General features: G+C 46.3%; 1 protein-coding gene across 5 annotated transcripts in view; it reads left to right on the top strand.

Moving 5' to 3' along the window:
* The window catches only part of ACAP3 (ArfGAP with coiled-coil, ankyrin repeat and PH domains 3), a 135,589-nt gene that overhangs the window by 103,633 nt on the left and 5,341 nt on the right, over positions 1 to 26,615 (top strand). For 2 of the 5 annotated variants that reach the window (XM_033156309.1, XM_033156312.1), the window contains exons 14-25: positions 1,286 to 1,397; positions 3,461 to 3,669; positions 5,515 to 5,584; positions 6,739 to 6,833; positions 7,677 to 7,891; positions 9,226 to 9,330; positions 9,806 to 9,907; positions 10,096 to 10,197; positions 10,821 to 11,041; positions 12,148 to 12,257; positions 13,555 to 13,665; positions 14,568 to 14,629. In XM_033156309.1, coding sequence (XP_033012200.1) covers positions 1,286 to 1,397; positions 3,461 to 3,669; positions 5,515 to 5,584; positions 6,739 to 6,833; positions 7,677 to 7,891; positions 9,226 to 9,330; positions 9,806 to 9,907; positions 10,096 to 10,197; positions 10,821 to 11,041; positions 12,148 to 12,257; positions 13,555 to 13,665; positions 14,568 to 14,629 — 1,514 coding nt within the window. Of the gene's footprint in view, positions 1 to 1,285; positions 1,398 to 3,460; positions 3,670 to 5,514; positions 5,585 to 6,738; positions 6,834 to 7,676; positions 7,892 to 9,225; positions 9,331 to 9,805; positions 9,908 to 10,095; positions 10,198 to 10,820; positions 11,042 to 12,147; positions 12,258 to 13,554; positions 13,666 to 14,567; positions 14,871 to 26,615 lie in introns of those variants that run through there. The other 3 variants (XM_033156310.1, XM_033156314.1, XM_033156311.1) reach the window with 3 other exon arrangements.

Below are 26,615 nucleotides of genomic sequence, written 5' to 3'. Positions count from 1 at the left end.
TCCAACGTACAACTGTATAATTACTATTCTGTTTCTATAGCGCCATCACACAGGAAGTGCCTTAGGCCAGGTGAGAACATTGGCCCACAAAGCTCAGTGCTCTCTACACTGAATGTCTCTCTGGGATTTCCGACAGGATTCTTTCCCAGACCTGCCTGCAGATGCCGGGGATTGAACCCGGGACCTTCTGTATGCGAAGCATAGAGCAAGATCAGAAGAGCCTGCAGGATCAGGCCAAGGGTCCCATCTTGTCCAGCTTCCTGTTCTCACAGTGGCCAACCAGATTCCCCAAAGGGAAGTGTGTAACAGCACTCTTTTAATTGTGGCTAGTAGCCATCGATCGCCCTCTTCTCTATGAATTTTTCTCATCCTCTTTTAAAGCCATCCAAGCTGGTAATAATAATAATAATGATAGTAATTTTATTATTTATACACACACACACCCCGAATCTGGTGGCCATCACTACGTCTTTCAGTAGCAGATTCCATTGTTTACTTAGGTGCTGTGTGGCCCATTTTAAGAGATTATCTGCATGCTTATAAATTTTAGGGGAGCTTTTATAAAAGGCCCAAAGCAAAGGCCCATCTGGTCCCATGTCTTGTTCTCACAGTGGCCATGCAGATGCCTGCAGGAATCCCACAAGCAAGATGCAATTTCTATTCGGGTTCCAAAGTGGGCTCTCCTGACCCAGTCCGGGAGCGGATCATGACCCAGATTGGATAAATTGTCCAATTCAGTATGGTCCACACACCAGATTGCATTACCAAGCACTGCCTCTGTTCCATTCCCATAAAAACGTTTTGGGTAGTCAGTGTTTTAATTCCTTGGCTTGACGTTCCGTCACACACTGGGGAAGTCGATCTTTCCAAGGCATGTGTGCATCAGGTACAGCCAGCTGCTTTTCTGATGCCCTCATGGTGTGTTAACAACAGCCCTTTATTTATGTGTGGCATTTATTTGCCACCTGTCCTCTGAGGAAGTTTGAAACCTGTTCTCCCAAAGCCCACGCTGGTTCTCATCTCTGCAACAGCCCTTCAGGTATTTGAAAAGGGCTTGTTCATGTCCCCTTTCAATCTCCACTGGGCTTAAGCACACCCTGCCCTTTCGACTAGAATCATAGAATAGTAGCATGGGGAGGGACCACGAGGGTCATCTAGTCCAACCCCCTGCAGTGCAGGAATATTTTGCTCGAACCCACGACCCTGAGATCAAGAGTCTCATGCTCTGCCAACTGAGATATTCTCACTGATGCTCAACCCTAACCTGGTTCTTCTTCCCTTTCAGGAGCTGCATGCTGCAGGCCGATTCAGAGAAACTGCGCCAGGCGTGGATCCAAGCGGTTCAAGCTAGCATCGCCTCTGCCTATCGAGAGAGTCCCGACAGCTGCTACATTGAAGTAAGAAGATGTGGTTTTCGTTTCTTTCACTTTCTCATTTCCGCCCCCCTTTCCAATCTTATGTTCTGTTCTCCACATTCCTACATCACTTTGTGATTTTTTTTAATAAAAAAGTCCTTGTGAAAATTCAGCGTTTTAAACATTTTATTTTATTTTATTTTATTTATTGAATTTATATACCGCCCTATACCCGGAGGTCTCAGGGCGGTTCACAGAAAAGATCACAATATATAAAAACAAAACAAAAACAATAACCCAATAACACCCCCATATTTCTTCTAAATTTGCATGCAATTTTGCCACATGTTTGCAAAGCAGTTTTCCCAATGTAATGTATGTTTAAATGCTGTTTTCACCAATATGTGCCATGTTATGCACGCTTCACCCGAGTGTATGCATATTTTTTTTGAAGCAAATTCCTTGGCAGGAGAACTGCGTTGCAAAATCTGGAAAAGTGTAAAAGCCAAAGGGTGGCTGAGTTTCGGTTTGCGCTTTGTTTTGCAAAACATGAATTAGGTAGGTTCTCTTATCAATGCAAATTGAATCGAATCTCTCCCCCCTCCCCCACCACCCCTACACTGAAGTAAGATCAGGGTACGGGGAGAGAAAGAGGTGCCAGTTGTGGTGTCTACCCCCACCTAGTAAGTGGAGTTGCCATTTCCGAGTTCAGTAATGTGTATCTGATATGAAAACATCCTAATAGGGGTGACCAGGTGGACAAAATTCACAGTAAAGGTTTAAAGACAAATCTAGGATCAGTTTGTTTGCTTTAAAATATTTATTTGCAATTTGTCAGACCAGAGCACACGCACCTCACGAAGACCAGCATTTTGCTTTTGACTCCTGTTCGGCTCTTGTACATAATTTTAAAAAAATCATACCTCTGCTTGATCCTATGTTTGTTGTTCTCAAGCTGGGGCAGGAGGCTTTAAAGATCCCTTTGCCTCTCAGAGATTAGTAGAGTTGGAAGGGATCCCAAGGATCATCTAGTCCAACCCCCTGCAATCCAGGAATCACTGCTCACTTCTCTCTTGGTTTGCAATGGAGTCAGTCGGCAGAACCCATGGCACTTGGCTCTTTGGCATGCCCCTCTTTTTTATTTATTTTTTAAGCCCCCTCTTAAAAATGAATGGCTAACTCAGAGTTCTAGAGCAGGGGAAAATCATGGTAGGAGGATGATGACCGTAAAGCCAAATGTGTTTTTCTAGGAATTAGCCTGTAGAGCCATCTGGTGGTAGAGCTTCATTGCACATGCCAGAAACTGTGAGTGCCTGTAATGCTTCTACAGTACTAAGATGGAAGGTAACATGCAATTCATCTGTGAGAGAATCTTAACTTTTTGAAATAGGGTAACTGACACTGCTGCATTTACTGCAAGTGATAGACTGCAGTAGAACGGAATTTTTTGTACTCTGTCCCCTGAATTGCAAGTTGAACAATAACAATGATGATATTGTCATCACTCTCATTACATTTCCATCCCACTTTTCCTCTAGGTAGCTCAAGGTGGCATGCAAAGTTCCCTCCACTCCCCATTTTATCCTCACAACAACCCTGTGAGGTAGGTTAGGCTGAGAGACGGTGGCTGGCCTAAGTTTATCCCAACGAGCTTGATGGCTGAGTGGGGATTTGGACCTTAGTCTCCCGGGTCCTCGTTCAATGCTTTAACAACTGCACAACATAGACTCTTTCATTTTGCATCATGGTGGATGCAAACGGCAAAAGAGCGTCATTTCCTTGGGGCAAATGGAAAAAGAGCTTCATTTCATTGGGGCAAAGGGGGCACTGCCCCACCAACCTCAGTCTGCCCTCAGCCAGCCCCCGTCTACCTCCCTTCTGACTTACAACCAATCTGAGGGTAGCCCCTCTTGCCAATGGCTCTGTCTCTTCCTCTCATTGGCTCTGGCGCCACCTACTGTTGGGCTACCTGCCTTCTGCCCTACCAGTCTCAATAGGAATCAGCCACTACTGGAAATCACTCTTCCCCGCCCCTGCAAGAAACACCAGCAGATTTTTTTTTCTTCATTCATGCTTGCTCAATCCCCCTCTGTGCCTCTTTCCAGAGACTGGACCGAACAGCTTCTCCTTCCACCAGCAGCATCGACTCGGCTACTGACTCGCGGGACCGCAGTGCCAAAGGCGAAACCATCCTGCAGAGGGTGCAGAGCATCCCAGGCAATGACCAGTGCTGCGACTGTGGGCAAGCCGACCCCCGCTGGGCCAGCATCAACTTGGGCATCTTACTATGCATTGAATGTTCAGGGATTCACAGGTAAGCTTGCTGAGTTGGTCCCAGCAAATGGGGCACAAGGGCAACGGAATCGCCCTGCTCTGTTGGACTCGAAGGTCCGTCAGTTCAAGCACCCTGTTCCAATAAGCCAGCCATAAGCCCTCTTGAGAAACTCACAAAAAGGGCAATGGCATGCCTTTTCTGTCCAGACCACGGGTCCATCTATCTTGGTATTGACTGCACTGACTGGCTGGGGTCCTCTTAATTTGTTGTTGTTGTTGTTCAGTCGTTCAGTCGTGCCCGACTCTTCGTGACCCCATGGACCAGAGCACGCCAGGCACGCCTATCCTCTACTGCCTCTCGCAGTATGGCCAAACTCATGTTAGTAGCTTCGAGAACACTGTCAACCATCTCATCCTCTGTCGTCCCCTTCTCCTTGTGCCCTCCATCTTTCCCAACATCAGGGTCTTTTCTAGGGAGTCTTCTCTTCTCATGAGGTGGCCAAAGTACTGGAGCCTCAACTTCAGGATCTGTCCTTCTAGTGAGCACTAGAAAAATGGGGGGAAAGAAAAGAAAGGGGGTGGGGAGAAAAAAAAGAGAGAAAGAAAATAAAGTGGAAAAAAGATTAAAAGACTTCTGGTTCTCTTGTCTGTCATCTAAATATAGTATTCACTCATTAACACCCAGGTGGCGCTGTGGGTTAAACCACAGAGCCTAGGGCTTGCCGATCAGAAGGTCGGCGGTTCTAATCCCTGCCACGGGGAGAACTCCCGTTGCTCGGTCCCAGCTCCTGCCCACCTAGCAGTTCGAAAGGACGTCAAAGTGCAAGTAGATAAATAGGGACCGCTCCAGCGGGAAGGTAAACGGCGTTTCCGTGCACTGCTCTGGTTCGCCAGAAGTGGCTTTGTCATGCTGGCCACATGACCCGGAAGCTGTCTGTGGACTGATGCCGGCTCCCTAGGCCTATAGAGTGAGATGAGCGCGCAACCCCAGAGTCGGACACAACTGGACCTGATGGTCAGGGGTCCCTTTACCTTTTGTATTTTCTATAAGCCTTTTTTGAAATCCAGATGTTACAAGTTCGTTTTCTCTTTCACGCAAAAAGCCCCAAGGAAGTTTCCAATCCTTAATAAATGTTAGTCATGATTTTTCTCCAATTAAACATGTTTAACTTTGCCATCTCAGCTAAGTCCAGTAATTTTAGATTCAGGTAGGTAGCCGTGTTGGTCTGACGCAGTCGAAATAAATAAATATATAGTCCAGTAGCACCTTAGAGACCAACTAAGTTTGTTCTGGGTATAAGCTTTCGTGTGCATGTGTATCTGAAGAAGTGTGCATGCACACGAAAGCTTATACCCAGAACAAACTTAGTTGTTCTCTAAGGTGCTACTGGACAATTTTTTATTCATTTCCATTAATTTTATCCGCCATTCCTCCATAGTATGTATCTCTCCATCCTGGCAGGGGTTCTCCAGGATTTCAGACAAGGGACACTCCTAGCTCTGCCTGGAGATAAGAACATAAGACAGGCCTGCTGGATCAGGCCAAAGCAGGTCCATCTACTCCTGGACATGAGCACAAGAGCAGCCCTGCCCACCTGCAATTCCCAGCAGCTGGTATTCAGAGGCATAATGCCTCTGCCAGAAGAAGCAGAACATAGCAATCATGACTAGTAGCCATCAATACTCTTGTCCTCCATGGCACCAGGGGTTGAACCTGAACCCAGAGCAGGTGCACTAATCACTGACCCTATACTAGACTGGCTGCGTGTGCAGAAATCCTGTGGACGTGCTGATTAATACGTGCCACCTTCTGTGTGCATGTACCAAACAGCTGTTGAACTGCACAACCACTCTCCTCTCTTGTCTGTTTCCCCCTTCCCTACAGGAGCTTAGGGGTCCACTGCTCCAAAGTGCGGTCGCTCACACTGGATTCCTGGGAGCCAGAGCTACTGAAGGTAAAGGCCAAAACTCCCAATAGGTGGCAGGCAAGATGGGTGGGAGGGAGGGAGGGGGGTGGTCTGTGCTGTATGGGATGCACCTCTTGGGGGGTGGGGCGGGAGCTCTCTGATGCACTTTGTTGGACTACAGTTCCCATCATCCCTGTCCATTGGCCATGCTAGCTGGGAATGATGGGAATTGTAGTCCCTTAACATCTGAAGGGGCCCATGTTGGCTATCCTTGATCTAGCTCAGGGGTAGTCAACCTTTTTATACCTACCGCCCACTAATGCATCTTTCTTGATGGTAAAATTTCCTTACCACCCACCAGTGCTCGATGGAAGGAGGATTCAGCTTGCGCCGTAGAACCCCCTACCGCCCACCTAGAATCTCGAAATTGCCACTAGTGGGTGGTAGGGACCAGGTTGACAACCCCTGATCTAGCCTGCTAGGGATGGGATCGCAGTTTCTCAATTTCCCAGTCATAAGTTCGGTTCTCCACATTTCCACATCAGTTTGTAACCTTAATTTTTTTATATAAAGTCCTCATGAAAATTCATCAACATTTTGTGCTCATTTTTGCCACTGTACACATTTTGCCGTTTGCCTGAATTGACACAATTTTTGCAGAAACAATTTTCCTAATATAATGATTTTTAAAATGTTGTTTTCATGAATATATGCATTTGAATGCAAATTGTATTCATATATATATATATATATATATATATATATGCCTTCTTTTGTACACATTTCATTTGTTGAGGAATGCGTTGAAAAATTTGGATAAGTGTGAATTTAAAAGGTTGGTTGTGTTTCCGCATTATTATTATTATTATTATTATTATTATTATTTATACTCCGCCCATCTGGCTGAGTTTCCCCAGCCACTCTGGGTGGCTCCCAACAGAATATTAAAAACACAATAAAACATCAAACATTAAAAACTTCCCTGAACATATTCTTCCATATGTGAATTTGGTGACTTCGCCTGTAAATGCAAACTGGAACAAATTTCTTCACCATTGGGGGAAATGAGAAACTGACAGAAACCGAAATGGACAGAGTCAGCCATCCCTAATTGTGGGTAAATGCAACAGTTGGCTGCGGACGGGGGGAGGGGAGCATCTCTTCCCCCTAACATACTGTGTTTCTGCTTGTTTTCCTAAAAGCTGATGTGTGAGCTGGGGAACGCCACCATGAACCAGATCTATGAGGCGCAGTGCGAGGAGATGGGACTCAAGAAGCCCACTGCGGGCAGCTCAAGGTATGGCTGCCTCCTCTCTGCTCTGCAATGTGTAGGACAGGAAGGCCCTCTTGAAGGGCAATACCCTCTAGACAAGAAATGGAGAGAACTATGGCCCTCCAGGTGTTATTGAGTACTTCCAAGCCTTATGAGGAACGGTTGAGGGAGCTGGGTATGTTTAGCTTCATAAAGAGGAGACTGAGAGGAGGGATGATCGCCATCTTCAGATATCCAAAGGGCTGTCACGTGGAGGATGGAGTAAGCTTGTTTACTCCTGGGACGTGAAGCAATGGCTTCAAGTTACAGGGAAAGAGATTCCGACTAAGCATCGGGAAGATCTTTCTTATGGTAAGAGCTGTTCAACAGTGGAACAGACTCCCTTTCTCATTGTTGACCTTGTTAACCCATCAGGAGGTAAACTCTTTCCGATCCACTGATATTCAACCCTGAGATCAGCCAATAGATTCCCAATGCACCCTCTTACAGTGGTGCCCCGCTAGACGAATGCCTCGCTAGACGAAAAACTCTCTAGACGAACGGCATTCGCTAGCAGAAGGCTGCCCCGCAAGACAAAAAAGTCAATGGGGCTGCCTCGCAAGACGAAATTATTATTTTTTTGGTGCGAAAACCTCCGCGCTGCATTGCCGCTTCGCTAGACGAAAAATTCGCTCTACGAAGACATTCGTAGAACGAATTATTTTCATCTAGCGGGGCACCACTGTATTTGTGGCCTAGCCCCATAAACAAGTCAGAGCAAAGGTTCAGCCAAACCTCTGCATCAGCTTTGTGCAAGCAAATCAGGATGGACGCCGAACCAGACAGGTGCTCTGAAGGAGCTCTTCATGAAACTGAGTTCCCTCTCAGGCAGGACAAAGAAGCATGGATCAAAGTCAAATACGTGGAGAAGAAGTTCCTGAAGCAGCTGTCGACTGGGGAGGCCCTGGCAGAGAATGAGAGGAAACCCCGGCGCTGGAGCGTGAAAAAGTGCCAGAGGCGCAACAGCTCCACAAAAGCGCCCACAGCACGGAGGAAGTACCGGCATGAAGCAGGAAATGCATCACCGGCAGCACACTCTTCAGGTGAGGAACTGCCATGTGCCATGCCAGCCCTTCTTTTCTCCGCGTGCCATCTCTTAGAAGGGATGGTTCATCCATGGCTCAGTTCAGTAACACAATGTATTTTTTTTTTTACTTCACATTAGGCATTTTCAGAAGTAGTCACATTCAGAGTTTTAGAAGGGCCCTGCTGGGTTGGACCAATGGCCTATAAAGATTAAAGCACACTGACATTCTATAAGGTGTTGAAGTGCAGGCAGGATTTCTCCACTCTCTCATCTTAGCGCTGTGGGGCCACAGTGCTAAGATCGGAGGTGAGCCTCTGCCTGCTCTCTTAAAAGCAGCAGGCAGAGGCATATCTCCGATCTTAGCACTGTCGGGAGATTGACGAGTGGACAGCTCTGTCCACTCTGAAAATGGCCCTGCTGAGATAATAACTTTCCAGAGATTTAGCTTGGTAATAATATATATTGCAAATCATATAGGAACATTTACTATATAGTTTTTGAAAGTTGTTCATTTGCTGTGCATTCCACACACCTCTTAAGTTAGTATAACTAAACTCTGCATGGTTGTTCCTGAGACATCAAGATCCCGAGAGCAGGTTTTTTGCAACTGGATGCCGTTTTGCATCAGGATGGCGGACAGAACCTTTCAAAACCTCACTAATCTTAGCCACTGATTTTCAAACTGCACACTTTTTTGGTTTGTTAGAAGAGCAGCACTGGTGTACAAGGTGGCTCATGGATGATATAGGGTAGTATTGCTACTACTCAGAATACTCCCATTGAGGTTAATGGGTATAGCTAACTTTGGTTCATTAATTGCAGTAGCACTTAGTTAAATACCTCCCAAAGTACTTACTCTGCAGATAATGTTATTCATTACGCATTCTGTAATCCTACCACATTCAAGGACCTGAGAAGAGCCTGTTGGATGTAAGTCCTGCCGCCTCATCTCACAGTGGCCAACCATATGCCTATGAAGACTGAAAGCAGGACCTGAGCATAGCAATATTCTCCCTTCTTGCAGTTTTCAGCTGCTGGCATTCAGAAGCATGGCTGCCTCCAACTGTGGAGGCAGAACTGAGCCATCATGACTCATAGTCACTAATAGCCCTATTCTCCATGAATTTGTCTCAAAGCCACCCAAGTTGGTGGTCATCACTGCCTCCTGTGGCAGCGAGTTCCATAGTTTAACCATGTGCTGTACTGTATTATATTATATTATATTATATTATATTATATTATATTATATTATATTATGGGTGTGCGTGCATGTATGTATGCACAAGTCGTGTGCATGAGAACACAAACAACAAACCCAGGGAGCATATAAGGGTTGCTCTTTCCACACAGCTGCCACCCTCGAGAGGAAGTTCCGACGGGATTCCCTCTTCTGCCCCGACGAGCTGGATTCGCTTTTCTCGTACTTCGACACGGGAGCCGGGGCTGGGCCACGCAGTAAGTACAGCTAAGTTGCTGGCGACTTTACTGCCGACTTTGCCTTTCCATTCTGCCGCATCTGGGGCGTGCATCTTGAGTTGCAACAGCAGCAAAAACACTGAGAAAGGGTGGGGTTGGAGGAAAAAAATACACAATGCATCTAAGTAAGTTCTACTCTTGAGTAGGACTGCACTGGCTAGAACCCAAGTATTTTTCAGGAACCGCAACCTATCGTCACCACCACCCCCAGTTCACCTTTATCGTTTCCTACCCCCTTAGCCTTTTTATGCTTTGTGGGATGGGTTTCCTCCTTCTTTTTCTCCCCTGCTTAAAAGGACAGTTAGCCAGCTTTCTTTCCTGTCCCCCTCATCCTTTAAGGAGAACAAGATCCATTCTAGACTGCTGCATTTCTTTAAATAAATAAATAAGCAGAAAAACCATCTGTGCCTATGACCATGACTGCCCCCTCAACTTCCGTCCACCTTCCACTTAGGTGGCAACCACATCTCTGTGCCGCACCCCCTGGCAGCCAGCCCATGGAGCGACAGTGGTAACGGTCCCACCGGGAGCGGGTCGCCGTTCCTCCTGGATGGAGGTAAGGGGGAATGGCTTGGCAGCATAGCCCTATGGGAGGCGCTTGCTATGCTGTCCACACTGGCTAAGTGGAATTTCCATGTTCAGAGGCAGTATACCTCTGGGTACCAGATGCTTGTGTGTGTGTGTGTGTGTGTGTGTGTGTGTGTGTCCCCGCATATTAAAATGCCCTTGGATTGTGTCTTGTTGGCCCCGCAGGTCTGAGCAGTGACAGCGGGCTGGGCGGCAGCACCGATGGCAGCACCGACGTCCTAGTGTTTGGCTCGGTGGTGGACAGCGTCACGGAGGAAGGTAAGTACTCCTTGATAGCTGACTTCAGTTATCTGATAAATTTGAGCTTCTGACATGAGAGCCTTTTGTGGCTCGGGGGCCACATTCCCTACCTGGCAACCTTCCAGAGTTCGCATGGCACTGATGGGCAGGGCCAGGGGTGTCACTTTTAACTTTTGTGCAGTGGGACTGTTTCTGCTCTCTCTCTTTCTTCCTTCCTCTCCTTCTCATGCACCCACATGCCCCTCTCTTATCCTCCATCCATCAAGGCTCAAGGGCGCATTCCAGTGAAGCAAAGGGTGTGAAGCCAGGCTGGTTGAGGGGTGTGGCCTGGGGAGAGGGGGTGTGGCCTGGGGAGAATTCTGAGGGCCAATCAGAAAGGCCCATAGGGCCACATCTGCTACTTAGCCCAGCCTGAGGTTCCATATCCCTGCTCCAGCGCAAAGCAAAGAAATAAACCAGGAGGTGGGGCTATTCAAATGATAGGGTTGTCCTAGGAAAATGAGAGGGTGGAGCTGTTTAGGTCATAGCTGCAGGCTTGGCTCCCATCGAAGCCAGAGAACAGGTCTGAGCGTCACAGATGATCTATGTCTATGCCTCATGCTGGCTTTTTCTTCTCTGCCTCTCGCCCTACGCCTTGTTAGAGTGTGAAGTTTCAGAAGAATCCAGCGGAGAAGCTGAAATAGAGCCAGAGGCGTCCGATCTGGAGGACCTGCGGGAGCTGCACCCGGGTTTGCTGGTTTACAAGGCTTCACGGGCCAGGAATTTGCCTGTGATGGCGGAGGCCCTGGCGCACGGGGCAGATGTCAACTGGGTGAACGACGAGGATGAGAACAAAACCCCGTTGATCCAAGCTGTAATGGGGGTAAGGCTAACAAGCCTAAGCTATTTCAATGGCAGCGGCAGTATTTATTTATTTCATAAAAATTTATACACCGCTTGATTTTAAAACAAACAAATAAAACAAACCTTGAAGAGGTTTCCGAAGAAAGATAAAACAGAGACATTCATCACTAAGAAAAATTAACAGACTTTTGAAAAGTTGAAACAACAGCAGACTAAAAACAGATTAAAACTTGCATCAACTTTCTAGACATCTGGGTAGGCAAGAATGTTTTTAGCAGGCTCTGAAAGGAGTACAGTGAGGGTCCCGATGTGATATCAATAGGCAGGGAGTTCCAAAGGGTAGGCACTGCCACACTGAACAATCGAGTTCTTACAAATACAGAATGGGTATTATGTCCCGCTGGCGACGGTGCCAGTCCCGCCAATTGAAGTGGTAAAGTGGGTGCAAACGGAGGTAAGACCAGGCCCCCCTGCAGAGGGTGGGTGGGGGGCACCTGGTACACTTGCCCTGGGCCTCGGAGGCCTAAGTTGACTGTGGGGGGCCACCAGGGACTGACTGATTTTTTTGTTTGAGTTTATAACTTTATTCTAACAAGACTCCCGCCCTGGGCCTCAGACAATCTCTGCAAGGGCCTGGGTTAGGTGATCTTAAAGGTAAATGCATCCCAAGTTGTTAAGGGCTTTATATATTGTTGTTGGGTTTTATCTCACATTACTCCTCCTCATAGCAGACCCACTGAAGTTAATGGACCATGATTAACTTGCCTGCCAAGGGGGTTTACAACATTAAAATACAGTAATATCTATCTATCCACACGCATATGTACAACGTAGTTAAGAACAGCAACAAAGCAGCAATTGATAGTAGTTGATTAAAAAGAGAGGTTCATAATGTGAAGACCTGCTCAAAAGTACAGCTTAACTTTTGTGATGTCTCCCAAAGAACGCTTGCAATTGTAGCTCTGATAAAGGTTCCAAGAGTTCTGTAGGGGGGCAGCAGTCTCCTCAGGAAACTACAACTTCCAGGGCTCTCTAGCAAGAAGGGACACTTGCCGAAGTCGCGGATGCTCCTGGAGTTTCTTTCTCCCATCTGATCTCTTTCCCAATTTAATCTGTCTCCATCAGGGCTCCTTGATAGCCTGCGAATTCTTGCTCCAGAATGGAGCAGACGTTAACCAAAGAGATATCCGAGGGCGCGCACCTCTGCATCACGCTACGTATTTGGGCCACACTGGGTGAGTCATTCGGTGCGCGAAGCTACCAGGAAGGGGTGCCTTAGCTTAAGCTGGTATATGCCAGATCAGTCAGACCTGGCTATCCATGTACTAATTGTGTCCTAGCTTGACTACTGCTATGCATTCTATGTGGGGCTGCCTTTGAAGACAGTTCAGAATCTTCCATTGGTTTCAAAATGCAGCTGTGTGGGTGCTGAGGGGGCCAGAGAGGTCCAATCACACTTGGTTTTCTCCAAATAAACATGAACCCGTCTAATTTGCACTTTCCAAAATCCTTGAGCTGAAACATAGCCATCCGTCCAAATTTGCTCCATTCCAAATCTTGCAATGGGGTTCTCCTCTCAAGTAATGCGTTCAAAAGTGCACCTGTCGAGGAAGGCTCATTTTGTATGGGACTCCCTGACTGGCCGCCTTTGACATCTCAGGAGATTGGTTGTTTACTTAAAAACATGACAACAGGCAAAGCCATGCACTTCCTGCCTGAAATATTTAAATTCAACCCGTCTTGGCGGGCTCCAATTTTGACTAGCTTGTTCTCTGACATTAACAAGACAGGGGATATTCCTGTTGGGTGGTGGTCCAGAATTATCGTTCCTCTGTAGAATAAATTGGGTTTTACTTAAGTATTTGACTTAAAGACAGAGGTGGTTTGTGCGGAAAATGATCACATACTAATATAAATATTATTTATGTATTTCTTTTATTGCATTCAGAGCCCACCCTTTTCTCCTAGGTGTCATACATGGTTCTCCCCCTCCTCATTCACTCCCTACAACAACAACAACATTGTGAGGTGGGTTAGGCTGAGAGGGAACGACTGGCCCCAAGGCTTCATAGCCATGTGGGGATTTGAACCCTAGTCTCCCAGGTCATGGTCCAACACTCTAACCGTTAAACTACGCTGCTGTTTCTGGTTCAGAAACTTTACTCACACACTGCATATACGGGGTTCAAATGTGCATAGAAATGCACACGTATTGGTGAACATAAAGTACAAAAAGGCATTATTTTAAGGAGAAACCGCATTGCAAAAATGAGGAGAAATAGGGACTAAAATGCTAGTGAGTTTTCATGAGGACTTTAAACAATAATAGTAATCGCACACTGATGTGGAAATGTGGAGAACCCAACTTAGCATTGGAAGAATGAGAAACTGAGATAGATGGAAACTGATCTGTTTTTCCGCCCTTAATACGATTGCAGCCTCAGTCTCCTAAGGTTGGCTGTGATTTTTCTCCGACATCTCTGTCTCTCTTGCTCACTCTCTCTCCCTCTCTCTCTCTTTTATGTTTGGCAGCCAGGTCTGCTTGTTCCTAAAGAGAGGAGCCAACCAGCACGCGGTTGACGAGGATGGGCAGGACCCTCTGAGCATCGCGGTCCAGGCTGCTAATGCGGACATTGTTACCTTGTAAGTGGGGCCCCTCTGCCATGTCAGAGCCTTTCCCCTGGATCTGATCATAGAATGGTTGAGTTAGAAGGGACCACAGGGGTCATCTAGCCCAGCCCCCTGCAATGCACTGGCTTACTGCGAGTCTCGACCATTTAAAAGCCTAAGCAGTCTAGACCAGGGTTGCAGAAACAGTGAACAAGTGAACAAGAAAAGTAAAGAAGAAGAAAAAGAAATGACACCCATATACTATTTTTAAAAAAGCCCAGAACTTGCAAACATTACAAGGACGAAACAAAATAAAAAAAATTCCTTCCAGTAGCACTTTAGAGACCAACTAAGTTTGTTCTTGGTATGAGCTTCCATGCGTGTGTATCTGAAGAAGTGTGCATGCACACAAAAGCTCATACCAAGAACAAACTTAGTTGGTCTCTAAGGTGCTACTGGAAGGAGTTTTTTTATTTTTATTTTATTTGTTTTGACTATGGCAGACCAACACGGCTACCTACCTGTAATTACATGGTCGTTATTGTAATAAACTTGCATTTAAACCTAAAACAGTTCTTATAAAAATGAATTCAAAAGACAGTGGTACCTCAGGTTACAGACGCTTCAGGTTACAGACTCCGCTAACCCAGAAATACTACCTCGGGTTAAGAACTTTGCTTCAGGGTGAGAACAGAAATCGCGTGGTGGCGGCGCGGCAGCAGTGGGAGGCCCCATTAGCTAAAGTGGTACCTCAGGTTAAGAACGGTTTCAGGTTAAGAACGGACCTCCAGAACGAATTAAGTTCTTAACCCGGGATACCACTGTATTGTTAAATTTGTCCATGGCAAGTCTACCTTTACACACGATTTGTTCATGTGTAATTTATATGGCTAAGCAGACCTTCCCTTCTCCTCCTGCACCTCCTCCACCTCCAGGCTGCGTCTGGCTCGAATGAACGAAGAGATGCGAGAAGCCGAGGGCCCGTTTGGTCATCCAGGTCAATATCCGAACAACAGCCCCACAGAGCTCCAGTACAGGAAGTGTATACAGGAGTTCATCAGCCTTAACATAGATGAGTGTTAGTGACGACTCCCGCAACCCTGACGCCTCCTCCTCCTTCTCCTCCTCCTCCTCCTCTTTTGGGTCGAAATTTAAGGATGCTGACTGAGCCCAGGAAAGAAGGAAACAAAACAAAACTGTAGACGTGTCTTGTGGTGGGGGGAGGGGGGATGTTTGGCAGCTGGGGGGCGGGGGGCTTGCTAATGGGGATTTTCCATTCCAAAAGCCCAATGGGTGGGTTTGCCCCGATGGCCACGCGGAAAGAGGAAGAGATAGAGAGAGACACAGAGAGGGGATACGGGCAAAGAACCCTTAAAATGAAATATATGTGTAAAATTTTCACCTCTGGTCCCACAAGTGGGGAGGGTTCTTGTTTTTAAGGTACGCAAACTTTGGAAGTGGGTGGATCAGGGCCAGAACACTTGCGGGCTTTGCAGGATCACGTCCGCTCCACAAAGCACCTTTTGATGCCCGTTAAAAGCACGCTGCTTTCCTCTGAAGAACCCTGGGAACTGTAGCTTGTTTAAGGGTGCTAGGGAGTGTAGCTCTTTGAGGGGTCAACTACAGTTCCCAAGATTCTTTGGGGAGGAGCCGTGTGCTTAAAGTGCATGGTGTGGGTCAGCCCCAAGAGCATAAGAAGTGCCTCTCACCCACTTTTCCAACAGTTTGATTGCTGTTTTTAAACCCCCGTTGCCAGGAATTAAAAGCAAGGTTCGGAGGAGAGACACTTTTTGCAGAGAGAAGAGGGAATTGTACATATAGGTGAAAAGGGAGCCGAGATTTGGGACTTGAAGGGGGCATATTTCCCCCCCCCCTCATCTCTTGCTCTTCCCAGCGGCATTAGCCATCAACCTGTTATGTGTCTTTCAGATGGTTTGGAGCGCTGATCACACACACATATGAAAAGCTCAGCCGGTTGGTTTGGGCTGGAAACGCAAATTCCTGGCCCACTTAACGTACAGAGCAGATGTTAACGGGGGTTTGGTGGGGCGATTGGCAGGTCTGTTTGCTGTGCCCTTTTTGCATGTGCTACAGTTCTTTGGATTGAGAGGCATGGCGGCCCACCTTACATGCTCTCAGGTTAATGCCAGCAAAGGCTTCCTCTGGTTTTTGCTTTGTTTTGTTTTGAGGTGGGGATTTTTTTTTCCTGTGTGTGTATGGAATATTTAACAGGGAGGTAAGCTTAGCTGGTCAAAGCCATAACTCAGCCGCTTCCAAGATGAGGACGCGATCCTTGAAGGGCGAAGGCAAATGTAACATACACGAGAAGAGCGTGGAAGCATCATCGCCGTGGGTTGTGTCCACTGTTAGCCTTACTCAGAGTAGATCTATTGGATTGAACAGGCACAACTAATTGAGGTCTATTAATTCCAGTAGTTCCACTCTGGCTAGGATTTAGTTGGATGCTACCTATGTTTGGTGCAAATTGTACTCTCATCTCTTTTTCAGGGTCAAACTCGGGGGGTGAGGCAGGGAGAATGCTGCCCCTTTCTGGCCAATAAAATAAAATAAAAATCAGTTGTGGGTGGCATCAGTTGGCTACTATCTGCGTTGTGAATGAGACGCCTCCAGTCCTGATCCAAAAGGCAGTTTTGTAACTGTTGTTGTTTTTTAAATGCCTCTTTATAGAGGATCGGCGGTATGAATCAATAAATTAAGGGTGACCAGTTGTTAGTCATACTGCAAAATGACTTTGGACCAGTTCTCACTGCGGTTGTTAACTTGTGTCTGGGCTGCACCACTCCTGATGGTAGATGGGGGCTCATGTAATGGAATTTTTCTCCATATCAAAACAAATGCCCTGCACAAGGAAGACTAGCATGTCAGTGTGGTTTCTAGCCCAACTTTCTTCCTGATGTGCTAACTCTCTGTGTACAGGGTGTTTATTGTTATTATTACAGTATTCTGTAAAGTATGCCTCAATTTTTTTAAAAAAAATGGCCCACAAGGTGTGCAACCTTCCTGGAGGTCATGGAGTAGAGAAAAAACAGACAGCTAACTGCACCCATTGTTGTGAATACAGGAGTAACAACCCCCACCACGATTTCTCTTGAAATAGTACATCTGTCTTCACCTTTCAGATATTACATCTGTCTTCACCTGTAGACTTACCAAAAGTGGTGAGGCTTGGAAGAAGATGCTCATCGCCGGCGATGAGTTTTTGATTTTTGATTTTTTTTTTTAGGAAGACAAAACACACACACACACACCCAGGGAGAATTGTAAAGTCACTCCTAGCTAGCCTTCTGAGGCAACAATTAACTGGAGCACATAAGGGGGTGGGTGGGTTTATATTCCTAAATCATGATGGATTTCCTACTTAACAATTCCAGAGAAAGAGGATTTCTCCTTTGCATGCTCGCCCTTACAAAGACTGTGATTCTTCCTCTCCCTGATGCATGTCCGCAGAGGGCTCAGCAATTCCAGATTTCTTGGATTCTGGGATACGGGGTGTTCGGGGTGGGGTTGGGGTGGGGCAGGGTGGGGAGGGTTAGGTTATTTATTATGCTTTTTTTCTGGAGCAGGACCTGTTCTTACTCTCCCGAGTAACTCTTGAGTGTTTCTTTTTACTGTCTCTGTCAGGAGACAGACCGGGATTTTACTTTAGACTTAGGAGTAGGATCACTTCTCTTGACGATCATGTGTAAAATATGAAGCAGCGGCTGGCCCAGGCACTGCTTTGGGGCGGTAGGGGGAGTTGTCCTCCCCAAAGTGAAAGAATCCTACAATGTTCCCAGTCTCATTACCTCCTGTTCAAGGGTTAGGTGGCTTGCGGGTGAGCGAGCAACTTTTGCTGGTCGTCTCTCTCTCCACGCTCTCCACTGGTGCATCAGATACATCTCCCTTCCCGTCTCCTGCCTAGATTGCCCTCCTGCCTGCCAACCTCATATACACCTGCTTAAGGAGCCGAGGCAGATGATTTTGCATGTGCTAACACTTTCCCAATGATCTCCTCTGAGATACCAGTCTCTTGGGGTGGTGCAAAAGGCTACAGATGCATGCAATTCTCACTCGAGAGTTTTTGGGAAGGTTTGGGGCAGGGGAGGCGAAAGTGTGAGCTTGAAGCTTGGAGTGAGGGGAGAGAAATTCAAATGGACTTTGTGCTGAAAGGCGGACTCTACCTAAATTTGAACCGAAAACACAGCCGTGCTTTGAAATTTGCACTTCTACAAATTTGGCAGGGCAGTTTCCCACAGTGCATACATGAGGTGGAACTGCATGCAAGGATGTGTGTTTTAGGAGAAAATCACTCTTAAAGGCTGGCAATTTTTCATTAGGGCTTTAAAAAATCAGGGAGGGCAAGTACGTGTTCCCAGTTTTTCCACCAGGCCTGGCCATTCCAGAGATCTTCTGTTGCCTTCCAGTCACAAGGGCTGATGTTCAAACACCAAGCTTGCACCCAAATCCTCTCACACAAGCCCTAAAGCCAGAAGGGTTCCTGGTTGCTAATTGCTCTCTGCGGTTCTGGCCCCTGCAGCCTAACCTAGGAAGCTGCTTTGTACTGCATCAGACTGGCAAAGACTCTCTAGGATTTCAGAAAGGGCTCCCTTTCACCTTAAATAATAATGAAAATAATTTATTTATACCCCGCCCATCTGACTGGGTTCCCCCAACCACTCTGGGCGGCCTCCAGCATAATAAAAACACAGCATAACGCCAAATATTAAAAATTTCCCAATACAGGACTGCCTTCAGGTGTGTTTGGAAAGTTGTGCAGTTGTTTATCTGTTTGACATCTGATGGGAGGGTGTTCCACAGGGCAGGCGCCCCTATCGAGAAGGCCCTCTGCCTGGTTCCCTGTAACTTCACTTCTCGCCCTTCACTCCTCCTTTACCTGCAGATGGCAGGAATTGAACCTGGGACCTCGTGCACACACGGCAGATTCTCTTCGACTGAGCCATAGCCTTTCCCCAGGACAGGGGAACATAAGAATAATGTAGCCGGATGCATTGACGCTGAGCTGCAGCCCTTCCTCTCTGACAGCCATGTGACTCTCCCAGAAGCCCCACCCTCTTCCTCATGCCCCAGACCTCGGCACAACATTCCTGCCCAGGTCAGCCCCACGGTTCTCCTGCCTTTTGCCTCACCTTCTGTGACCTCAGGACAGCCTGGATGATGCAGTTAATCTGCTTAGCTGCCTCTCTCTGCCGTGACGCAACCCCTGGTGACTGATGTGACGAAGAACACATCAAATACTCTCTCTTTTTCTCTTTCCCCACCCTCCTCCTCCTCCTCAAGCCAGCTCCCTCTGCTGAATCACGCATCCCACAATATTGACTCAGATGCTGTGCTTGCAATGCTCTTCTCTGAGTAAAACCTATAGTAACGGGCACATGGCAATTAGGGAGCCCATTCTTCTCATTTTCTTACCCATTCCTCCCCCAGTAGAAATGAGTCATTCTCATTTCTGGCAGAAAGAGCTGTTCAACAGTGGAATTGGCTCCCTCAGAAGGTGGCAGGCTCATTCCTTGGAGGTATGCAAACAGGAGTTGAGTGACCATCCGTCAGGTTCTAGTCCAGCCCCTGCAATGTAGGAATCATATCGAAAGAATCCCTGACGGATGGTCACTCCATCCCTGACGGATGGAATTTGCTATTCCTTTAAGAGGAGTGAGGTTCCTTACAGCTCTACATTTCTACGGTTCTATGATTCCCTCACTCCTCTTAAAGGAATAGCAAATTCCATCCTTCTCTTCCGTATTTTGGTAGAAGCAAGGAAGCCAACATGCCTTGAGCATTATCAGCCATTCATTTTTGGATCCCATCTGCATACCTTGGGATTGAATGAGTCATCCTGTTCTTATCCTCACCCCCCCCCCACTACCCTGCGAGGGAGCCAAGATAACGTACAGCCGGCCACAAGAGTTTCGCCCCTGAGCTTCACAGCTGGAGCAGGGAGTCAAACCCAAAATTTGTATTATACCATCCGACGATGCTGACCACCAACGTGGATGGCTTTCAAAGACAGATTCTTGGAAGGTACGGCTATCACTGGCTACTAGCTATAATGGCTATGTTGAACCTCCATTGTTGAAGGCAGTATACCTGTGTATAACGCCGGTTGCTGGAATCTTAGGTGGGGAAAGCTTTGTTGCACTCAGGTCCTGCTTGGTGGCTTCTCAGAGGCATCTGGGTGGCCACTGTGAGAACAGGATGCTGGATCAGATGGGCCCCTGGCCTTCTTAGGTCTTTATCTACAACGCTACCACACTGCTGCCCCCAACTATTAGATCAGAAACTAAAAGAACGCTGTGGACATTACAGTAGTTCAAAATAATTTGTCTAAGTCATCCAGGCTGGTGGCCATCTCTACTTCTTCAGGGAGCGAACCACACTGAAAGTCCCCCCAGAAACATCTGTTTGTGTTGATTAATTTCATGATTGCATGAACTGCACCAGGAAAGGTGTATGTCAGCTGTCATCAGAACTTTTCAGACCTGCCTTTACGCCAAACATGCATTTGGGGAAATCATTTCTTATATAACCATATATTTGTATGGAGGTGGTACTTGTTGTGGCAACTTGGGACGGGAGGGAAATTTTATTTTGCTTGCGTTTGAAGTCAGTCCTACCTGATTCCCCTGCTTTCCAAAACAATATGCAAACTGAAATGCAGCCATGTGCTTTTGCAATGCAGTTCTCCAACCATGTAATGTGTACTCTTCCCCCCCCCCCAAAAAAAAGCATATACAGTACTTAAGGGTGCTTAATAATGCACATATTAGTGACAACTTACCAAAAAAAAAAATGCATTCTTTTTGGGAAAATTGCTTTGCAAAAAGGTGTATATTAGGCGAGATGGCGTTTTATCTATTTGGAATGCATTAGTACACCTACAATTTTTCACACTGAAAAATTGCACTGAAATAATGATAGATTTTCACGAGGACCGTTTTCTTTAGTTGCAAACTGATGTGGAAATGTGGAGAATGTAACTGAAAGCTTGGGAAATGGAGAGAAACCGAAAGTGACAAATTCACCCCTCCTTAGCTGCAGAACACCATGACCCCATGGAGGCTCCCCAACCCACCCGTTGAAGATCAGTGGAGTACAGTTCCCCCCCCTCTCCTCGCCACCAGCCCTCTAGGCCGCTGTCATATTTTTTAAATGTGGAAAGTGTACAGGGATGGTGCAGACAAGAAAGCCACAGTTTTAAATCCTGGGGTAGTGGCGGTCGTAGGGGCTTGCAAAGGGGGTTGCATGTCTGACAAGGTGTTTTATCTATTTATGATGCATTAGTACCTACATTTAAGATTCAATGTATAAAATCAGCTATGTGCACTTTTCCTACTTAGCAGTATTGGGTTCTTTTTTTAAAAAAAATAATGATGTTAATGTTCTTTTTGTTATGGAATACTGTGCTGTCTTTTTAAAAATGGGTGACATTGTTTAAGTATTTAATTTATTACTGAGGAAGCCCCCAAGGGCGTGTGCAATTACTTTCTCCCCCCACCCCCCACCCCCAACCTTCATTCAATACAGTTCGGCTGTATTTCAACGTCAGATTTTTCGTTTCTTTTGTACAGTTGCTAGAGAGTTGTTGTTTTTTTAAAAAAGAAAATCCAGCAAATTTGCCTCTCCGCACCCCCTGCTCAGATCGCTTTCTATCGACCCTCTTTGCTTCGTTTTTGGAAGATAGCTCACAAAGCATCAGAAACCTGATAGTTTTCGAACACACCTAAAGCAAGTTTTTGGGCTGGATCTGGACAAAGGTTGCAATCCTAGACCGGCTTGCCTGGGAGTAAGCTCCATTTAACATAGTGGGCCCTACTTCTGCGTAAGCATGGATAGGATTGTAGTTGTAAGTTAGTTGAACTTTGTTCTCATTGAAAGCAATGGGGCTTGAGTCATTACAGCTAAGTTGCCCCATTTGATTTCAGTGGCATCTGAGCTCAACTCGTTTAGTCTGAATCCAGCCCTCTTATATGCTTTCAATAGGATGAACATTGAACTTTCACAAATTTCTTCCATTGGTTGATGGGGATTCTGGAACAGCATGGACAGGATGTGTGTGTTTGGAACTGAGAGAGAGGGACGTTAGGGGGAAAAATGTACATAATTCCAGGTTACTTTGCAACAAAGAACTAGTTATAACATTGCAAGGTTTGGCTTGTATGGCCTTTCCCTTCCAATATGGAAATATTTTTATTGTCTTCTCTATAACCCTATTTGAAATGTGTCAGATCTCCTTCTCTCCCCACTCTTTCAAAGTGTTGAATCGCACACTGGATTACAAAAATCCAGTTGCAACTGCAAAGTTGCCTTTGTGAAGAAAGTAGCACCCCTTCCCACTCAAAGCAAAACTCTCCTTCACAGCCATATTCCCTCCCCAACTGACTATTGTTCCCTGGGAGAGGGTGGAAATAAGGCAGAGAGTGCATCAGCACTGCAATATTGCATCAATTTAATTCCTCTTTAATGGTCCTGGCTTCCTGCAAAGGCTCCTGGGAAGTGAGTAGAGGTGAGGGAGAAATTATGAAACTCCCTAATTCACACATACCGAAACAAAGGGTAAACCGAAACACAGCTATCCTTTGCAATTCACACTTCTCTGAATCTTGTGGTGCTGTTCTCCAATGAAAAAAATGTGACTATTAGGAGAAAGTGTGCTAAAAATGCATCAGCCAAAATAAAATACAAAAATGCATTATATATTAGGAAAAAACACATACGGAAAATGTGTATGTCAGGAGAAATTTGCAATAAAATGCTGGCAAATTTTCAGGAGGGTTATTTTTTTTTTAAAAAAAAAATAATAATAATGCAAACTGATGAGCAAACTGAATTTAAGATTGGGAAAATGAGAAAGAGAGAGAAGCCACCCATCCCCAGAAGCGAGCTTTAGGGGAGGATGCTAAGGTTTCTCCATTAGAGGCCTTCCCTTCCTTAGAGAACTACAACTCCCAGGATTCTTTGCAGTCTGTCACGTGACTGTTACAGCATGGTACACATTTCTATATGTTGCTTTCCTGGTGTCGGCATTTGCCACCTGGGTTTACTATTAGAGGGCTGACTCATTGGGAAAATGAGACGAGTAGTTGATATAAAGGTGGAAGACAAGAATTGCGAAGAAGAGTGGGCAGGGAAAAGAGACGAAAATGGAGCATTGTTGCTGCCGTCCAAAGGCAAATTGGATTTATGGGTAGCAATTGCTTAGCTTGGCAGCTGCCAATGTATCCTCCAGATGTGGACTACAGCTCCCATCCTTGACCCCTAGCCATGATAGGTGGGGGCTGATGAGAGTGGTAGTCCACCACATCTGGAGACGTCCTTGCTGGCGAACACTCATGGCAAACGCGTGTGGCTTGGCGTTTAGTGGATGGCGTGCAGAAGTGTTTGGAGTAGCTGGGGAAAAGGTGTGTGCTGTGAGCTGGGGAAAAGATTTGTGGAGCATTGCAGGGAAAGGAGAAACAAAAATATTGGACGAGAACGTAAAATACCGGGTACTGAGTGCTGTTTCCTTAGGAATGTGATGTACTGATGAGCATTGAGCCATAAGAGCCCTTTTAGGGTGTAAGAGGTCCACCGTAGCTCCCAGTGGAGTAACTCCAACTACCGGAATGTTCCGGCGAACGTTATTTTCTGCGCTCGAAATACGTGTGTTTACCACATGGGGGTGCACTTTGACAACCACTAGCAATGGAAGAATTAGAAGGTTAGAAAGCTCAGCGCCACGTCAATTCCCCCTAGTATAAAGGCAAGTTGTGAAAGAGAGCGCAGCCCAGAATGTTCACCTTCACAATGCAAACTGCCAATCACTGGAAGCTGCAAAGCCATGGGCATATTGCATATGCCCACAAGAATCCTGGGAACTGTAGTTGGTTAAGGATGCTGAGAATTGTTAGGAGACACACACACCCCTCCAGCGCAGACCCCCACCTGTTGACCTTATATGACCCTGGTCTTTCTAGGACTCCATATACACCCAGAAAGCACACAGGATGCTTCTGTGCAATGCTGGACCCCCTCCTTCCTTCAGAAGAAACTTTTGTATTATAAAATTAGGACCCATATTGAAATCAAGACATCTGGGACTTTAATCACTTCCTATTTAAACAGCATTGGAGAAGGTTGACGCCGCTGTTGCTTTGCTGTGCCAGGTCTGAGCCGTGTGATCAGCAAAATCACGTGATGGCATCCTTCTTGGATCTCACCATTTCAGAGATGCGGGTGGGAGATGAGATCTGCAAAACCTTTCACTCTGTATTGCATTTGGAGAACTATGGCGTGCGGGGGGCTGGGGGAGGTCACACTCTATCCTGATGGACTGTTTATTTATCTGTTCTTTGCGCATGGGAGAGGCTATATGGGGAACATTCAAAATGTTTTTCTCTCTCCCCCCCCCCGGGCCCTGCCTTAAAGTGGTATAGTCCAGGAGGAACACTACCACATGGTTTTGCTGAGAACAGCTTGACATTGCTAGTTGAGGCTCTAATATCAACAGGAAATGATGGGGGGGGGAGAGGAAGTAGTCATCTAGGACATGAAACACTCTCTGTAAATAACGTTCCAGCACATTAACCATTCCTCTGATCACTTCAACTTGCTTTTCAGTACAATCTTTGTAACACTGGCTTGTTTGTTTGTTTTTTAATTAAAAAAAAAAACCTCTTCCTGTTTTTTCTCACTTTTGCCTGCTCGGCCTCGACTGAGTCTACCTATGGAAAAATCCAAACACTTCTGTATGTTATTTATCTTTATATGGTTTTAACCAGGAAAGAAAAAACAACAACAACATCAACACATACACGCACGCACAACTGAGAATACCCCACAGAAATTCTGCTGCTCTGGTGTCTTATTGACCCCCTCCCCCCCTTCCTTCTCCTGTCTCTTGAAACACTGTTAATAAAAATCTAGAGTAAAATCTTTTACCTCTTCTTCCTTCGCCTCTTGTTATTTATGTTGTCTTGCTTCTGTTTTCTATATTAACTCTATGAGCTTTGGGGGCACCACCCCTACCCCTGCCAAAATCTAGGGCACTATATTCACACACATACAGAACCCCTTGCTACTCTTTAAGTGGGGTGGTAAAGATTACCCCCTTGAATTAGCCCCATTAGTGTTGAGTTATACTGAATCAGATCGTTGTTCTGCCTACACTGACTAGCAATGGCTCCCCAGGGTGTCAGGCAAGGAACAGTCCCCGCCCTAATTGAAGATGCCATTGGGAGTTGAACCTGGGTTCTTCTGCATGCGAAACAAGATGCTGTACCGCTGAGCTACAGATTATCCCAACAGGATGGAGAACTGAGCTAACACATAACGAAATTAGTTTCCATTATGGATAAATGGGTAAAGTTCTGCATTTACGGAGGGGGGGGAATCAGATGCACAAATATAGGACGAACGATGCCTGGCTTCGCAGCAGCTCATGTGGAAGTTATTTAAGCCAGGGACGGAGAACCAGTAGCCCTGCAAACATTGCTGGACTTGCCCCAATGCCCCAGCCAGCATGGCCAAGAGTCAAGGGTGATGGGTGTTGTATTTCCACGACACCCAGAGGGCAATTGTTCCCCATCTGTTCTCTAAATATTTTGGACTACAGCTCCCATCAACCGAGGCAGCATAGCCAACGGTCAGCGGTGATGCGGGGCTAGGAGAACAAGTGGAAGGCCACAGGTTCCTCATCCCTGATCTAGTGGTTTTTAGTAGACCACACATTAGACATCAGTCACAATTGTTGACGCTACTCCGCATCAACCAAAGTATAGAGCAGGCATAGGCAAACTCGGCCCTCCAGATGTTTTGGGACTACAACTCCCATCATCCCTGACCACCGGTCCTGTTAGCTAGGGGCGATGGGAGTTGTAGTCCCAAAAACATCTGGAGGGCCGAGTTTGCCTATGCCTGGTATAGAGTTACAGCCAACTATGTCCTATTCAGAGAAGACCCATTCAAATTAATGGACTGAAGTCATGGACACTCATTTCAATGAGTGTTCTCCGAGGTGGGTAGCAACTAAGTCTTACTCAGAGTAGATCCACAGAAATTGATGAAGAAGACAACTAAATTACGTCAATTAATTTCAATGGGTCTTCTGTGAGTAAAACTTAGTTCACTATCACCCACCATGTCCATATCATAAGAAGTAATTAAATCATCCTGTTTGGTCAGAATAGATGTCCACTTCTGGACTTTTCAGTTTAAGGAGCCTATTGACAAGCTAAGAATGTGAGCAGGGCAACGAATAGTGACTGGGGCTGATGTGGTTTGTAGGCCTTGGCTGTCCCTATTCTACACTTGATCAGCAGCAGTTTATTGGACTTTGAGGCAGAGGGCATTCCCAGCCCCGCCAGGAGATGCCAGGGATTAAACCTGAGACTTCCTGCATGCAAAGCAGATGTGCTGCCAATGAACAACTGCCCATCCCTTGAGACATGGGGTCATAGGAAGCTGCCTTATACTGCGATTCAGACCACCAACCCATCTTGCTGAATGGCAGCAGCTCACCAGGGTTTCGGACACAGAACATTCACAGCCCTACCTGGAGTTACAAGGGATCAAAGTTGGGACTTTCTGCATGCAAAGCTGAGCTTCTGCACCTTCTGCCACTGAGCTACAGCTCCTCCTCATGTCATGTTGGCTCCCAGTGTTCAGGTTTAGGAACCCAAATCATGTGTTCAGGGGCTTAGATCAGAGACTAGATTTGTCTGCTTGCGTCAACCTAGTGGCATAACAACTGCAGTTCACTCCTTCTGCAGTTCCATTAATTCTAAGTCACCATAGAGTACAGGGGCTGTCCAAAACCTGGCTGTAACTGTTCAATGGGGATGGGGGAAGAAATCTGATTCATTTTGCATCTGAAGGTCAGCACACTTGATATGCACTTTCACAAAGAATATGTGAACCGGAACAGAACCATCCTTCAAAATTTGCTTGTCTCTGAATTTTGCAATGTAGTTCTTCAGCCAAGTACTGTG

The sequence above is a fragment of the Lacerta agilis genome, chromosome 8 (assembly GCF_009819535.1).
Source record: "Lacerta agilis isolate rLacAgi1 chromosome 8, rLacAgi1.pri, whole genome shotgun sequence".
Lineage (NCBI taxonomy): Eukaryota > Metazoa > Chordata > Lepidosauria > Squamata > Lacertidae > Lacerta > Lacerta agilis.
Note: the sequence above shows the minus strand (reverse complement) of the source record. Positions and strands in the feature narration are given on the sequence as shown.